This window comes from Medicago truncatula, chromosome 7 (assembly GCF_003473485.1).
Source record: "Medicago truncatula cultivar Jemalong A17 chromosome 7, MtrunA17r5.0-ANR, whole genome shotgun sequence".
NCBI classification, from domain to species: Eukaryota; Viridiplantae; Streptophyta; class Magnoliopsida; order Fabales; family Fabaceae; genus Medicago; species Medicago truncatula.
In genome coordinates this window covers 51265346-51282949 of record NC_053048.1, presented here as the reverse complement: position 1 = coordinate 51282949, position 17604 = coordinate 51265346, and the positions used below count along the sequence as shown (strand labels likewise).

Genomic DNA, 17604 nt, shown 5'->3' with positions numbered 1-17604 from the left:
CCTGGTTGTCCTTTTAATTCGATATCAATCAGTAAGCTTAATGACTCTCTCAATTGTTCCATAACATTTTCTTCCAAGTCTTTATGTATACAAGATTGTAATACATGAAAGACAATTGGAACATGATCTGTATCACAGGGTCTATGTTACCTTCATAGTCAATCATCCACTATTTGTGGTGTTTATGCATCTCCAGACATGATTCATCGTCGTTTGGGTCATCCAAGTTTAGATAAGTTAAAGGTGTTGGTTCCTTAACTTTCACACTTGAAGTCATTGGATTGTGAGTCATGTCAACTTGGGAAACATGTTAGAGCATCTTCCCCAAGCAGTCCCAACAAAAGATCCAAGTCTCCCTTTGATATTGTTCATTCTAATGTGTGGGGTCCTAGTCGGGTGTTGTCTACTTTGGGATATAGATATTATGTCACTTTCATTGATGATTTTTCTAGATGCATTTGGATCACTTTACTGAAGGACCGTTCACAATTATTTGGTGCCTTTCAGACATTTTGTTTAGAGATAAGAACCAATTTGGAAAAGGAATTCGAATTTTGCGGAGTGACAATGCAAAAGAATATTTTACAGCACCATTCAACTCTTTCAAGTTTCATGGCTTCTCTTGGTATCATACATCAATCCAGTTGTCCCCACACACCACAACAAAATGGCGTCGTTGAAAGAAAACATCGTCATTTAGTTGATACTGCTCGAACCTTATTGATCAATGCTCATGCACCTTTTAAATTTTGGGGTGATGCTATTCTCACTGCTTGTTATTTGATAAACCGTATGCCATCCTCAGTATTGGATAATGAGATTCCACACTCACTCTTATTTCCTAAAGACCCTTTGTACAGAGTTCCACTTCGTGTGTTCGGCTCTACATGTTTTGTTCATGATCTCACTCCTGGTCGCGATAAATTGTCTGCACGAGTTGTCAAATGTATGTTTTTGGGCTATTCTAGAACCCAAAAGAGGTATCGGTGTTATTCTCCATCTACACGTCGCTTTTACATTTCAGCAGATGTTACTTTCTTCGAGAATACACCATTCTTTGCTTCACCCACTACATCTAGTTTTACAACAGATGTTACCGATTCTCAGGTGATGCCTATTTCTCTATTTAACCCAATATTTGAGCCACCTGTCTCTACTCAAAGTTCTCCACAGTTACAAGGTAACCATGAGTTCCGCCGTTACCGTTACGGTAATATTTTTGAGCGTCGACATGTTGAAGCTCTAGAAACATCTCCTATTGATTCTAGTGATTTAGCTACAAAGACTATTGCTACTGATTCTAGGGATTCGGCTACTGTTCCAATCTCCTCTCCTATTGTGGTCCCACCTGAGCCTTCTAATGACTTACCTTTTGCTCTTCATAAAGGTAAAAGGTCAACTACTAATCCTCATCCCGTTTACAACTTTTTGAGTTACCATCGACTGTCTCCTTCCTACTTTGCTTTTGTTTCTGCTCTGTCATCTGTCTCAATTCCTAAGACAGTTCATGAAGCATTATCTCACCAAGGATGGAAACAAGCCATGATTGATGAAATGGTAGGTTTAGAATCCAACCATACTTGGGAGCTTGTTCCACCTTCTCTTGGAAAATCTGTTGTTGATTGCAAGTGGGTGTTTAATGTCAAAGTGGACCTGGCGGACAAGTTGATCGATTAAAGGCTCGGTTAGTGGCTAAAGGCTATACTCAGGTATATGGTCAAGATCACAACGATACCTTCTCACCGGTTGCGAAGATGACATCTGTTTGCCTCTTTATAACTATGGCTGCCATGAAACGTTGGCCTTTATTTCAGCTGGATATAAAAAATGCTTTCTTGCATGGTGACTTGGAAGAAGAGATTTATATGGAGCAACCTCCTGGGTTGCTAGGGGGGCTTAGTCTAGTATGTAAATTGCATAAGTCCTTATATGGCCTGAAACAATCACCTCGGGCTTGGTTTGGTCGATTTAGCAAAGTTTTGCTGCAGTTTGGGATGACCCGTTGCGAATAAGATCATTCTGTCTTTCTTAAATGTTCATCATCAAATCAATATGTCTATCTTGTAGTTTATGTTGATGATATTGTGATTACAAGTGATGATTATGAAGGTATCAAAGCCTTAAAACAACACCTATTTCAAAACTTTCAGACTAAGGACTTAGGTCCTCTACGTTACTTTCTTGGGATTGAGGTGGCAGTCAAAGTCAGACATTGTTATCTCTCAAAGAAAATATGCCCTTGATATTTTAGAGGAGACATGTCTTATAGATTGCAAACCAGCCGACACTCTTATGGATCCTAATGTAAAGCTCCTTCCTGACCAGGGGGAACCTTATTCCGATCCAGGAAGATACCAGAGACTAGTGGGAAAATTGAATTATCTTACCCTAACAAGACCTGACACATCTTTTCTAGTTAGCGTAGTAAGTCAGTTCCTTAACTCTCCGTGTGACAGTCATTGAAATGCAATTGTTCGAATTCTTAAGTACATCAAAAGAGCACATGGAAAAGGACTTGTTTTCACTGATAGAGGCCACACTAATATCGTTGGGTATTCAGATGCCAATTGGGTAGGAGATGCAAGTGATAGACGATCTACTTCTGGTTATTGTATTTTTGTGGGTGAAAATCTCATTTCATGGAAGAGCAAAAAGCAAACAGTCGTTGCTCGATCAAATACAGAAGCTGAGTATTGAGCAATGGCTCATGCTACAAGTGAGCTTGTGTGGTTAAAACATTTACCACAAAAATTAAGTTTTTGTAAGGTTAGTCAGATGGAACTCGTATGTGATAATCAATCAGCTTTACACCTCTCCTCCAATCCGGTTTTTCACGAGAGAACAGAGCATATAGAAGTCGACTGTCATTTCATTAGGGAAAAGATTCTCTTTGGAGTCATCAAAACCTCATTTGTCAATTCTAAGGATCAACTTGCAGATATCTTTACTAAATCTCTACGAAGTCCTCAGATAACTTACATATGTGACAAGATGGATGCATATGATATCTATGCTCCACCTTGAGGGGGAGTGTTGATATATTGATATTTATTATATTTAATATAGTATGATCTGTTAGTATCATTAGGAGTTATGATAGGATTGCATTCCTATTTAGATCAGATCTCATGTATATAAATAGTTGGCTTTCATTCCTTTCAATATTATGAGAAATATTCATATTCAAAATCATTCATTAGTTAGTTCAGTTAGATTTATTTCTGCTATAGTTTAAGTTTGTTAAGGGATATTGGGAGCCATGATGTATCCTATAAATAATCCTCCTTCATTCGTAATCCTTTGTGACCTTCTGTTCAATCAATTGATTAATAATATAAGTTTTTTAGTTGATAAGTTTATCAGTTGTGAACTTTCCTCACACCTGAGCCGCAGTGTAAGGACAACAGAAATATTGAGATTGTCACTGGACTACACGTTTTCAGGGGCAGATGTGATTGGAATATAACACTAGATAGAGATGCAGAAAAAAAAAAACAATTTTGTCTGCATTTTTCCTGTTTTCTGTCAGGTTGATCTTGATTGGTATGTACTCTGCTTTATCAGCTGCTCTGTAGTGCTAACGATCTAATTTTAACACTTCATAATAATTATAACGAGTAATTCTGAAGAAAAAAAAATGGTGTCATTTGTTTATGAAGTCAATATATACTACATTTTAGCAGTACGCGTAGCTCAGAAGAATACGGAATCACAGAGACCATACATGAAGTAGGGAAATATTGTAATCCAGAATTGATCTTGTTAGTTAGTTACAAAGTCAGTTTGTTAGTTAGTAACTCTTTGGCTACTCTACAAATAAAGAGTGTGAATACTCAATTGAGTGCAATTAAAAAGTGTGAATAAAATTCCTTTCTTTTCACATCCAATTCTCTCAGTTTTACAGTGTGTGCTATGTGAGTTTCTCCATTTCTATTTCTTCATTCTCCAACAGAAATGGTATCAGTGAGCTAGGTTCAATCCTTTTGTGACTCAGTGAGAGTTTAGTGTTTGCAACACAATGACAGGTTTGAATGGAGATTTTCTAGGAAACCTACCCATTCTTGATGGAATGAATTGGGACAAATGGTGCATGAAAGTGATCTTTGGATTTGAAGATGTGTGTGAGGTGGTGCAGAACGGGTATGTGGACTTGAGTGCAAATTCCACAGATAGGGATGAGTCGAACTTGGTTCAGCTCGGCTCGACTCGATAAAAAAGCTTTACCTTAACCCTGAAATCTGGCTACATTGTTGTGATAATTGAAGAATCCAAGAACCTTGATGAAATGAAAGTTGAAGAACTTCAAGGTTCATTGGCGGCATACGAACAGTGAATGAATGAAAGAAATCTAGAAAAATCTAGTGATCAAGCCTTGCAAGCGCAGCTAGCAAAGAATAAAGGTGGTGACAAAGGCAAATGTGGAAGGCTAAAGGCAAATGGAAGAACAAAGCAGTTAGAGACTTTGAAAACAATATCAACTTATGAGAATTTGCAAGGACTTGTGGATATTATTCTAGTCACTTTGAATACACTGATGAATGAAATGGTTTTTCCTATCGAAGGAAATATAATTGATTGCATTCGTTATGGTGATCCCAAATATGAGACAGTTGATATTAGGAAGGGTTTACATTGTGCAATTGAGCAACAGAAGGTGGTTAAATGAGTCTTTGGCACATTACGTTTGAGAATCTATGGAAGTGTGTGAACCCCCCCTTACGTGGTTTGCCAAGTCATTTCCCAGACGCAATCTGGGTTAGGATAGAGCAATTCCTTGCTTCATCTTCAGGAAGATCGGCGATTTTGGCGTCCTGTAACAGGTAAAACCATATTGTTTTTCTTAGTTCCTTGGAGCTTTATTACTTGTTAAGTTACTGATGTGATCACCTTTTGTCTTTTATTATATGTTTTTATTAGATATGAAACTTTATTAATTCTAAAGAGATTGTGTCTTGGAGAGCTTGTGTTGGGTGATGTACTTAAGATTTTGGAGATTATAATCACAATCAAGAAATGGATTATACCTTGTCATTCGAGATGGCAGCCGATTACCATTTCACTTACAGAGGCTAAAGATGATAATTGATGACACAGATAGTAATTCTGGTCTTAGTATACATCAAAATATAGCAAAACTATGTGAGCATTGACATGGATATGAGCTTTTTCGTAGTTAGAGATATGTAGAGGAATTCATGGCAATTCTTTGAATGATGAATAGCTTCAAGTCATATACCTTTTGTACATTCTCATCTGCTTACTGGTGGGGACTTTTTGTTGGTATTGAAGATATATAACTTTTTGTACATTTCCATCTGCTTACTGGTGGATATTTTGATGGTATAGAAAATGAGTCAAACATTGATCTGCCTTTATATGTTGTGGAATTCTCTTCAATCTCAAATCTTTTTTCCTGCAGTTAAACTAGACTTTAATTTTTTTTTTTGGATGAACCTACATGTGTCCTTTTATTAAAGACAATTTACTCTAAATATGAATGTCTCTAAGATATATAAATCTGTCCTAATGATACCTGTTAAGGAAACCAAAATTAGTATGTTTGCATTAAATTCAATAACATTTTGGCTTTTAAAAAATTAAATTCATCATTTTCATCATTTTTCAACATAATCTTTCTATTTGGAGAAATGATATTTGGGCGGTTCCCTTGCACTATACATATTTTTAAAAGTTGTGTTATTTAGACACTCATTACCATAATCTACAAAGAAAGTAAAAAGATAAATATTATTTCTCATATTTTAACATATTGAGATACTCAGCCTTTCCTCTATTAGTTAGTAATCATGACCTAATCAAGCGGTTAACTGTTTATGCATACATAGTTGAACTTTGAGTTGCTGCTTATTACTGTTTTGCCTTGTGAATAAAGAAATCAAGTTTAGGCTTTAGATTGAGGTAGTCCAAGATATAATGCTTCAAATCTATTTTCTTTGAACTAGTCCCTGATTCCATTTCTACTAGCCCATTTCTCATTTTGTCAAAACTAAAAGCTTGAGCTACATAGTTAATTTTTATAGAAACTGTATAAAAACATTACATTACATTCCATTTCTACCAACCCATTTCTCCCTCTCCCTCTCCTTTCATTTTTACAGAAACTGTCACTTGAGCTACAGAGTTACATTACATTAAAAACAAACGCGTCGTTCAAATCTCAGTCTCAAAGGAAGTGATAAAAGCATAAAAATGCAATATTTTTACATTATTCAATTTTAAGCCATACACTAAATCACTCACTAATCATATTTGGACGTTGTATGAAATATCTAAGCCAAGAAAGAAAGAAAAAACAACACAAAATAGTGGGAATCTACATATTATTTACACCTGGTGTATCCAACACAACACAACACATGAAACTGACTGTTTATGTTACCTCCCATTACAAGATTCGTATACTAGCTACAGACAAGCCTACAACATGTATTTTCAGATAAAAATGAGCTTAAGATTTACAATGAAAAGAAAAGCAATCAAAGCCAAACAAGGCTTTATCAAATTAGCAGCAACAGGATTAACTTTCTTAAACAAACGCATACACCCAAACAAAGTCACAAAATTTCCAAAACAAACCAACAACCCAAAACTCGTTGCCCCAAATCTAAAAACAAGAGGGTTCCACAAGACAGTGTATAGAATCTGAAGCAAGTAAAGCAAAAGAGCAGTTAGATCTCTATGAAAGCCACCAGCAGCCCACACCATCCAAGCTGAAAGTCCCATCAAGAAGCTTGAAGAAGGTAAAAGAAGGTGTAAGGCCCATGATGGTGGAAACCAAAAAGGCTTTTTAGAACCGGTTATTACTTCTTTGTTGTGGTTTGAGAAGGTGAAAGAAGAGGATATGTAAATGGATAAAAGGGTTATTGATAGAGGAAATGAAACAGCTATTATGAGTGATCTAAGACCACCTTTGGCCATCTTCATTTTTTTATCTCTTTTGTGACTAATTGTACCATTTCTGTCGTTTGTTGTGGTGGTGGTTTGGTCGGGTGTGATGTTTCTTTGTTTGAGGTCTGCGGTGGTAGAAGAAGACATTAGAGAAGAGATTGATTGAGAGAGAATGTGATGATGAAGATGGGAGTGTTGGAGAGGAAGTGAAGGTGGTGTGTTTTGGTTTTAAAGGAGAGAGCGTAAAAATAGTGAGTATGAGGAAAAAGTGAGGGACACATGGAGGAAGTGGAGAGGGTTTGAGAGAGAAGCATTACGCGTGTGTAAATGGTAGTGAGTAGTGACAGAGAGACCGCGTAAAGATAGGGATTAAGTTTGTTTCTCTGTTTGATGATGTTGACGATCATGTTGTGGAACCTGATACTTGCTGCACGTGGCTAATCTTTTACACTCTTCTTTTATTATTACACCGTCCATCAACAATAACACCCGTTGAGCTCAAATTCGGTTGTGACTCCTTGCTCAAAGAAACGGAGCAAAATCAAATTGTTTCCTCATTAATTAATTTTTAGAGTTTAAGGAAAATGATTAAACATCTTTGGTATTGCGACGATATTTATTTTGCCATGTTACTTTAATAATTTACTCTCTAATAAAAAATATTAAAATTTTATGTTTAAGCATTTTTTTCAACAAGAAAACTATTCATTCGTTTTTTATTATATTAAAATGGTTCCCCATTTGCACAGAGAAATTTTAATATAGACACAAGCAGAAATAAATAAATAGTATTTGGACTTATATATGATATATCAATGGTTTCTCTTTTTTTTATAACAAAAATGAAATTGATAATATAATGTTTTATTATTTTGAGAAAATGCATTTTTATGTGTGTAATTAAACACTATTTATTATATTTGTGATTATGGAAGAATGTCTCATTTGCATATTATAGGTTAGATTTTTTCGTTAAATTATTTAAAAAAAAATTAAGGGATGAAAGTTTAGATGAGAGGAAAATTTCAAAACGTTGTTTTTCAGAATTAGCAGCAAATAAGGGCCAAAATAGCAAAAAACGAAAACTAAAGTCATATTTGACTTTGCTTAAAAATAAAGGCTAAAATGTACTTTTAATCCTCTATGTTTGGTTCCGTAGCAATTTTAGTCTCATATTAAAAAAATCATTTTTCAGCCCCCTAACTTCACCCCCTTTTATAATTCATAGACCCCCTCTAATTTAAACTCAGTCAAAGACCGCTTGTAATTTAAAATAAAAAAAATAAGAAATAATTAATAGTCTTATGAATAAAAAATTAGTAGTCAAGATTAAAAGTATTCACATGCTCCCTCTCTCAGCTAATTTTCCCTCCTCCATTCATTTTCTTTTTCGTTCTCAAGAACAACACCAGCAACTCTCTCACACCCTCCTTCATTTTTCATCCTCCTTCATTCTTTTTTTCATAAGACCGCTGCAAAAACACCAGAAACATGGTTGTTCGACAAGGATGTTGTTCGACAAGAACACCAGAAAGTTCAATGGAGAAGAACACCAAAACACAAGGAAACAACCACCGCCAAAAACATGGTTTTAATTACTCAACAAACCTGCAACACTGGTTTAAATTTTCAATTTTCGATTCATATAACAAGCTAAACCCAATTTCAATTAATTTTCTATTCATCCCATTGCAAAAAAAAGAACCCAGAACATAAATTCATAGCAGATTAGCAGACCCCCAACAAGAAATTGAATTCATAGCAGAGAAGAACACATGACATAATTAATAAGAAGCTAAACCCATTTTTTATTCATATAACATAAATTCTTCATCAATATAAAGTAACATAACAACAGTCAACAATAAATTTGATGAGTGTTTCCAGCCATGTAAACATCCATTTTTTCCTTCACCATTCTACTCTTAATTATTGTTAACGTTTCTCTCAAAAAAGTAATGCTCAGATCTTGAATAGAGGCATTGAATCTGATTAGAGAATATTGGATGAAAATGGATAGTAGTATTCATTGCCTAGATCATGATAATTTTGCTGTGGTTCGGTATTGTGCATCTGATAGCCTCGCCCAAGATGGTGTCTGGTCTAAATTGTTATTCTGTTTCAAGTTTTCATGGATTTTTTTTTTTTTTAGAAATGATATTTCAACCACCACGGAGATTTATTGGATTAGGATTCGATGAGATTTTAAAAAAGTTTTTAATTATGAAAAAGTTCTGTGGTATTCAATCAAGACTTTTTGCAACCTTAAAAAAGTCTTGTAGTATTTAATCAAGACTTTTTGTCATTTTAAAAAAATCTTAAGGTATTCAATCAAGACTTTTCATCACTTAAAAAAAGTATCGTGGTATTCAAAATCATTCAAATTTCGAATGATTGTTTAATAAATTGGATTTGGATGAATTTTGTTGGATTTTGCAGTGTAATTTTAACAAGAAAAAGTTTTTCATCAAAATATGAGATTTTTTGAGATTGTTTTTCTTTTAAAAGTTATTATCTCTTTCTTTTCCTTCTCTCCCTTCCCCTCCCTCCCTCCCCTCCCCATTCTCTCATTTCTCTCTTCGTCTCTCTCTCTCTCTCTCTCTCTCTCTCTCTCTCTCTCATCTCTCATCCCCCTCTCCCTCTCTCTATCTCATAAAAATAAAAAATTGTATTGAAAATATTATGATAGAGAGTATGTCGTAATCAATGTCCCGCAAATCGAGTGTTAACTCTCCGAGATTATCGAGTTTACGTTTTTAGATACAAAAATCGTGTTAACTCTGAGGTAAACTCGATTTCTGGTAAAATCGGAAGGTTTAACGAGTTTGACTGAGTTAACACTCGGTAAACTTGACCGATTTGTAATGGCTGGCACAATATTTTTTTTTGAAAGATTTGTAAGTGCTGACATAATTTTAAATATGTACAATTGAATTTTGTGGGAATAACATTTTTAACAAATAAAAAATGTGTATTGAGAATAATATGTTAGAGTGTTTTTTAGTCCCTTAAAATCTTATAAAATCCATAACATTCTTAAAATTTGAAAATCAATAGTAAAAGAATTTTTTATTGGTTTTATTTTTCTTTATTCAAACGCTAGAATTTATTTGTTCATTATTTTTATCATTCACGTTTGTAAATTTGTTCTTTTTCCCCTAAAATTCATTGAATCCTTTGAAATTTTAAAATCACATAAAATCCTTTGAAATTCTTAAAAGTCAGTGTGATAAATCCTTTAAAATATTGAGTGTATAAAGTCTTTTAAAATCTCAGAGAATCAATACAATCTCACACAGTCTTTTAAAATCCTAATTCAATACACCCCTAGACAACTTTTGTGACAACTCTCTCATACACTCATTATACTTTTTTTTCTCTCTCTCTCTCTATTATTACTGTCCAATAAAAAGGAAGAAAAAAGGTTGTCCCTAAAAGTTATTTAAAATTGATTGTCAAAATATCATTTCATTTTATTTTATCGAAATTGTTTTGTGGGGATGAAGAGAAGAAGAAATAAGGTTTATTAGAATGAAGGAACAAAATAACACCTTAACTGAGTCTTAAAATCTTTACCACTAATTTAATCCTAAAGTTATTAATTATTTCTATCATTTTTTTCCATTTAAATTTAATTCAATGATAGCCTTTGACCGGGTCAAAATTAGAGGGAGCATATGAATTGCAAAAGGGGGTAAGTTAGGGGGCTGGAAAGTGATTTTTTTTAATAGGGGCAAAAATTGCAAGCCAAACATAGGAGGCGGAAAATGCATTTTAGTCAAAAATAAAAGAGTCAGATGATTTCCTAGTTTACTTCTTCATTCACTTTCTGGTTGCTTTGTTGCTGTGGCTATAAAGAATGGAAATCGGAGGCAGAAGATTGAAAAACATTGAAACAATGGCGGTCGAATCCGTTACACAATCAGCACCACCACCGAGATCAAAACGAAACAACACATTCACGGAAAACCCGAAAATACCCATAGCAATTGCTCTTCTAATTGCCGATGCAATCTTCGTCTTCCTCATAATCGCATTTGTCCCTTGTAAGTTTCACTGTTTCATATTCAATCAACCGAATCAATGCATATGCTAATAACTTCAATTTCTTGATAATTTCAGATACAAAAATAGATTGGGATGCTTACATGTCACAGGTTAAAGGGTTTCTAGGAGGGGAAAGAGATTACAATAATCTAAAGGGTGATACTGGTCCTCTTGTTTACCCTGCTGGTTTTCTCTATATTTACTCTGCATTTCTTTATCTTACTGGTGGACATGTTTACCCTGCTCAGGTCATTTTCATTATTTCTTTTTTATCATTCTATTTTGTAGGATTTTAATGTTTGTAATTTATTTGTTCAATGCATGCAATCATTCATGGTTTCTTAACAACTTTTTGTTTTTTCATTGCAGATTTTGTTTGGATTTTTGTATATCATTAATCTTGCAATTGTTCTCCTCATCCATGTCAAGACTGATGTGGTAAGCACGAAGGAATCTTTAATTTGTTCCATGAACTATGTAAACATAATATCAACTTCGTATTTGAATTTTTTTTACTTTTTCTTCTATTTTGAAAAAGACCAATTAGAATCAAGTTAATGAATCAAGGTACTATCTTGATCAATCGAAAATAATTTAGAGATAATTATAGTTCAAGACCACTTAGAAGAAACAGTTTTAAGGACTAAATGGAAAGGTGTATTCAAAGTTAATCCAAATTCGGCCTTAGTCTTTGCTGACACGCGGCGATGATTCATGGAACTCATTTTATTCAATACATGTTTTTTGTGTTGTGATTCAATTATATAGTTTATGCATCTGATTTTGAATATTTTTTTTCTTTTGTGATCTGTGATTTTTCGACTTCTGAATTTTGTTTTTTGTTATAAATAATATGAGATCACGATGATGACTCCATAAAATTCAAGCTCAACAGACCGCAGTGCAGTGCTTTCTCTCTTGAGTGATTGCTTTGCGTGTCGATAACCCCGCTGAACTGAGTGATTTCTCTTTTATTTTTATTTTTCAACTTTTTTTATTATTTTTGTTTCAATTTTTGGGGAAGAAAAGGCGTTGATGATGAGGATACAAAGCTCTCTCTTCTGATTTTGAGGTGAGGACAATTGCAGGCTGGATCGAACCCAAACAAATCTAGCCACCGTTGAGTCAATTCTCTTCCCCCTTCAAACTTTTCTATATATACAGATACTGCTGTGAAGACCTAAACCAAACCCAAACAAGCCTCTCCGCCCTCTCTTACAACTCATTCTTTGCATGGTTTGTTTGTATTTTGATTCAATTATATAGTTTATGCTTCTAATTTTGATTTTTTTTTTCTTGTGATCTGTGATTTTTTTACTTCTGAATTTCAATTTTTACTTTGGTTTCACATTGGTTTTTGTGCTTCAAATTGTTTTTTGTTCAGTACTTTGTTATTCTTGGTGTTAATTTTGTTGTTTTTGAAATTTCTTACAGCTTCCGTGGTGGGCTCTTTGCTTGCTTTCACTGTCAAAACGAGTGCATTCTATCTTTGTTCTTCGTCTCTTTAATGACTGTGTGGCCATGACACTTCTTCACGCTACATTGCTCTTTTTCATGCACCGAAGGTGGAATCTGGGTTTGATTGTGTTCAGGTAAAGTCTATCTTCCTATCTTATCTTTCCATAAGGCTAAAATGTTTACATGACTAACGTATAATTATTTTGTTAGTGCGGCTGTTTCGGTAAAGATGAACGTGCTTCTTTATGCTCCACCTTTACTGCTTCTCATGCTAAAGGTACATACTATAATCACTGTTGAGTATGCAGCATTTGTTAATATTACTATCCATTGGCAACCAGAACGGTGCTCATGTGGCTTCCTCTTCTTTTCACACATGCAGGCTATGGATATTGGTGGTGTGTTATTGGCATTAGCTGGTGCAGCACTGGTTCAGGTTCTTTAACATTCTGTTTACTTGATATACTTGGGATGCTATAACTGCAAATCTTTTTTGTGCCATTAGACTTTCTTTCTGTATTCTTAAATGCTTTTGGTATTTTAATTTCCTCATACAAAACAAATTGCTTTACACAGTGAACAAATCTTTAGCTTCCTGATGGCTGGTGTATTTTTTTTCTCAAATATTGTTTTCTGTATTTTCAGGTGAGTTTCTCTTCTTGAGCTTCATGATTGATCGGTTCTAAAGGGTGAGATGTGTCTAATTTTGGTGATATTTGTTAACTCCTATCCTGATGGATGACTGCTGCAGATATTATTGGGGCTTCCTTTCCTGGTTTCACATCCACTTGCATACATATCAGGAGCCTTCAATCTTGGCAGAGTCTTCATCCATTTCTGGTACTTAGTTTTTTTAAGTTTGTATTGTGATATATGCTTGATAAGAATGTACTCTACAGACAAATTTAGTCAAATGCTAAAATCTAAATCCTTGCTAAGGTTGGTGGTTCTCCTTGGCGTTGCATGACGGCATTCTTCCTCTAATCTAAATTCATATTTTTTTTTATAAAGTCATAAAATTCAATTTGAAAGATGTTTTTCTGTGGTCCAGTAATGTTGATTAAACAAGGCAAATAACTCAAATGAGGGTATATAAAGTTTATTTTATGCAAGGATCATTAGCAATCTTCTGGATCTAAGAAACATAATTAGAGAGTTTCGTCCAGATGCAATACATAGGCTAAAAAGCTGCTAAATATTTGATTCCTTATACGGTGGTTAAACGGAGATATGATCTGTAATTTTTAGCTTAAGGCTGTTGGCAAGTGTCTAAAATATATTTGGACTCTACAGTCTAAACTTCATGTATTAGATTCAGAAAAGCAGCTGATTTTTTCTCTGTTTTTCATAATGTCAAATCAGTGTATATCTATGTTTCTGATCTCTTCATATGACGATGCTTCTATTCTCCCATCCCATGTCTTCATTTGTATATAATTTTTCTTTATTTGTTCAGGGGTTTATGAAATAAAAATACAAAGATTGAAACCTTTTATTAATTCTCACCTAATGTTTCAATCTAAGTGAATGCATTTGTTTCTCCATTTAGATGGATGGAATCTGATAGAACTGTTACCAAACAGAATGTGATTGAACAATACAAGACTTCATTAATAACAATTCTGGGGAATTAGTCACAACTAGAATGTCCCGTATACACATATTACAACAGATACAGAAAGATAACAATTAAAATAAGACTTAGACTTGGGTTCCTCCAAGTTTTTGAGAGCTTGGTCTTCTCAGCCCCTTCTCCTGCAATATTCCTTAATGACAGGTCTAACCGAATCCTTCCCACACTCATCTTGTTATTCTCGTATCGGCCAAAGCAGCATATGCTACTCCTTTGTGAAAACCCGGGCTGAGAGATCATTAACCCGAGTACTAAAAAGAGGATCAGTGGATTTAATTGGCCTCTTACTGGTAAGGATGATTCAAGGTGGTATTTCTGTCACATGTAAATGTATAAGGCTATCTCTATTTTTTGAAAAGAACCATCAGACCAATTCCTCTCCCTATCTCTCTCTCTCTCTCTCTCTCTCTCTCTCTCTCTCTCTCTCTCTCTCTCTAAATCAATCGTGGGAGGTGAAAATTTCACTAGAGGGGTCAATGCTGGGATTTGAAAGGGTTTGTGTAATTTTGTAGTGAATGCATATGTATTGCACTTAATACCTATACTCGTTTCACTTAAGTCCAAACATCAAGGGGGTATTTTGTGTTTGTGACTGTCCTTTAAGTTATTTTTGGGGCTGATGGTGGGGTGGGTGGGTGTAAAGTGTAATTTACCTTTATTTTATATCGTCTACTTGGGTTTTCTGATATTATTCCCATTGTATGTTATCAGGTCTGTTAACTTCAAATTCATCCCTGAACCAGTATTTGTATCCAAAGGATTTGCAATCTTTTTGTTGGCTGCTCACCTCATAGCACTTGCTGCATTTGCACATTATAGATGGTGCAAGTAGGTATAAACGTTATATTTATTATTTTCTATTCAGAAATGGGTTCTAAATTTTTTGGTTAAAGTACAAGGAACCCCATCAACTAACAGTCAATGGGAAAAAACTTTGTGGTTTAAGAAGCCACAATTTGATTTCTTGAACTTACCAAATCATGCATGTTGATTCCCTACTTGGGTTTCTCCTCATGCACAAGGGGTTACATTAACCCTTCTGCTCTGTACTACTATGAATTTATTTAGCGAGTTGAGTTACTGAGTTTTGAACCATACGGAGGTTTTCTTCCATTGACCTATAGTAAGAGTGGGTTATGTGCATTATAGTTAAAAAAAATCTCGATTATTCTTGTCAAGTTAAACATTTGATAAATTCTTTATATTTTTTTTCTGCAATAAATAATGTGAACCTAACATTGAGCAAGCAATGCTGCATGGTGTTGTATGTTGTGCAATAAGATTATAAACTAAATGTTCTGGACATGGAAATCTTGTGATGGCTTAGTGAAGTACAACATTAGATAACACAAGGGATGAATATATTAAAAAAGTAGGAGTATCACGTTCGAGGAAATGATGGTAGAATAGTGTCTAAGATGGTTTGGTCATGTGGAAATAGAAGACTGATAAAACCCGTGGTGAGAAGAATTGAGGGGATGAATAGTGACGCAATATTTAGAGGTAGAGCTGTAGAAGAAGACTAAAAAGAAATTCTAACTGAAACCATTAAAAAGGAATTAAGGCTTTTACTACAAAGACGTGTTTTTTGATAGAACATAATCACCTTATTTGTTCCATATAGTTGAGTTTACTCCACTTGGTGGCAAATGTTTTTATTGTTCTTGTACTGCTTATGTTTAATTCACCATGCCATCGAAAACTCCTATTGTAATTAGAATATATGGGATGCCGTCTATCAAAAACAAAAAAAGTAAATGGGATGCCGAGATGTATCCGTTTGAAATATTGATGCAGATGGATTATATATGTTTACTTATTTAGTTGCTTACAGACATGAAGGAGGTCTTCTCAAGTTTCTGCATTCAAGATATGTCTTTATGAGAATGAGGTTTGCACTTTTGTTCTCCTCCTCATTTAAGAAGCATGGCAAGAGCAGTTCATCATCCATCAAGATCCTCACTAAAGAACGTATGTAATTAGTCTAGTGTTGAATTTAAAAGGATAAGGTCACTTCCATTTTTCGTGATTGGTGATACCTAATAATGGCTCTCTCTCAGATATTGTGACTACTATGTTTGTTGGAAACTTCATTGGCATCGTATGTGCTCGGTCGTTGCATTATCAGTTCTATTCATGGTAAGTGTGCTGGAAATGACCTTTGTTTTGTTAACGATACTATTACTTGCTTTAGATGCAAATGTTGTTTGGTTTAATTGTACTTATCAAAATAATGAAGGAAAAAAGGTTCACGTAACAATTAATTTTTCCTGTTATTTTCATCTCTCGATGATTGTGTATACTTTTAGCTATTTATATATTTATTCAACTTCTGTGAATAAAAATGGTCTTTTGGTGTAAGTTTATAGCCATCCTTTCATCCTTTTTCAGAGTTCCATTGATACTGGTATTTCCATTTGTGCTGTCCTTCTTGAAGATGTATCATGAGTTAACCAACTTTTCTGTTGGTGGCCAATACTAATTCTCTTATATCATATTTTCCCATAAATTTTACCATATTTATGCCGAGCTTTCTTGAACTATTTTTGGTATTATGCACATAATAACACTGCTGTCTCACATTTGTGGTCTTGTATTTTAACAAATGCAAGGGGCTAATCTTGTAATTTGGCTTACGGTACAGGTACTTCTATACCTTACCATACTTGTTGTGGAGAACACGCTACCCAAGATTGATCCGGTAAGTTAACTTACATCCTTGCTTTTGTTTGACTTTTTTTCTTTCTTTTTTTTATAATTTTATGTTCTATTGAATTCATAAAATGATTATTTTCTCTATACGATCAAGTAGATTGATTTTGTTTGTGGGAGTGGAGCTGTGCTGGAATATCTATCCTTCAAACAACATTTCATCAGCTTTACTTTTCTGCCTTCACTTAATTATTCTCTGGGGTTTGTGGTCTGCTCCTCCTGAGTATCCTTATCCAGAAAAAGAAACATCGTCCCAGAAAGACAAATAGAAGTTCAATGGTTCCACTTCCTCTATTTTGTGGAGGAATTGGATGGCAAGTGATTTTCCCTTATCACTCCTCCCCCCTTTGATGTAAATGTTTGTTTGTGGTCTATCTGAGAGATAGTCTATGAATTGCTATTTGCCCAACTGTGTTGTAAAAGAGAATACAGAATTTAGGAGCACCAATCAGTTTAGATTACGGGTGCCACATTTTGACAAGTTTTTGTTTTATTTTCACTTTCATTTATTTATTCGAAAACTTTATACTCAGTTATGTTTTCAGGCTGAATGTATATTAAAAGGAATTATAGGTGTTTGTGTTTGATAGCATAAATGAGTTATTGTCGAGTAGTTGATTGTTTCAACTTGTCGAGTAGGATTGATATTCTTGCATAAACTTGATTTTTCTTTCTTTGGTATATCAAAACACTCGAGATATACTATTGGAATTAAATCTTCATTATTGTTATATAAAATGTATATAGGCTAATATGAATAAAAGAAAGGAAAATGTTAACTTTCAGACATTAGTTAAGGAATCAAATATAGTAACAATATATTGGAACTTATGGAATTAACCCCT

The 17604-nt window shown here is 34.3% G+C and overlaps 2 protein-coding genes and 2 non-coding genes across 4 annotated transcripts; 3 read left to right on the top strand and 1 right to left on the bottom strand.

Annotated features, from left to right (window-relative positions):
• Positions 1-6147: 6147 nt before the first annotated feature.
• LOC11432520 (translocator protein homolog) lies at positions 6148-7245 on the bottom strand. The gene has a single exon (XM_003625863.4). The coding sequence runs from the start codon at positions 7054-7056 to the stop codon at positions 6454-6456; it is 603 nt and encodes a 200-aa protein (XP_003625911.1). The 5' UTR covers positions 7057-7245; the 3' UTR covers positions 6148-6453.
• Positions 7246-10651: 3406 nt separating this feature from the next.
• Positions 10652-17372, top strand: LOC11434786 (dol-P-Man:Man(5)GlcNAc(2)-PP-Dol alpha-1,3-mannosyltransferase). Its single transcript, XM_003625860.4, has 12 exons — positions 10652-10955; positions 11032-11204; positions 11326-11394; positions 12391-12548; positions 12625-12691; positions 12797-12850; positions 13166-13254; positions 14759-14875; positions 15882-16018; positions 16108-16186; positions 16692-16748; positions 16860-17372. Exons 1-12 carry the CDS (start codon positions 10769-10771, stop codon positions 17026-17028), a joined length of 1356 nt encoding a protein of 451 aa, XP_003625908.2. The 5' UTR covers positions 10652-10768; the 3' UTR covers positions 17029-17372.
• Positions 11814-11921, top strand: LOC112416869 (small nucleolar RNA Z107/R87). The gene has a single exon (XR_003007381.1). It is a non-coding gene; the product is annotated as a small nucleolar RNA Z107/R87 (small nucleolar RNA).
• On the top strand, positions 11985-12084 carry LOC112416913 (small nucleolar RNA R30/Z108). The gene has a single exon (XR_003007424.1). It is a non-coding gene; the product is annotated as a small nucleolar RNA R30/Z108 (small nucleolar RNA).
• Positions 17373-17604: the final 232 nt, after the last annotated feature.

Bases quoted from the DNA above. Each gene is read 5' to 3' on its own strand.
- LOC11434786 (XM_003625860.4), top strand. From the start codon at position 10,769: ATGGAAATCGGAGGCAGAAGATTGAAAAACATTGAAACAATGGCGGTC. The intron at 12,692-12,796 runs GTACATACTATA...TCACACATGCAG, and splicing joins TACTGCTTCTCATGCTAAAG to GCTATGGATATTGGTGGTGT. The intron at 16,019-16,107 runs GTATGTAATTAG...GCTCTCTCTCAG, and splicing joins CAAGATCCTCACTAAAGAAC to ATATTGTGACTACTATGTTT.
- LOC11432520 (XM_003625863.4), bottom strand. From the start codon at position 7,056: ATGTCTTCTTCTACCACCGCAGACCTCAAACAAAGAAACATCACACCC.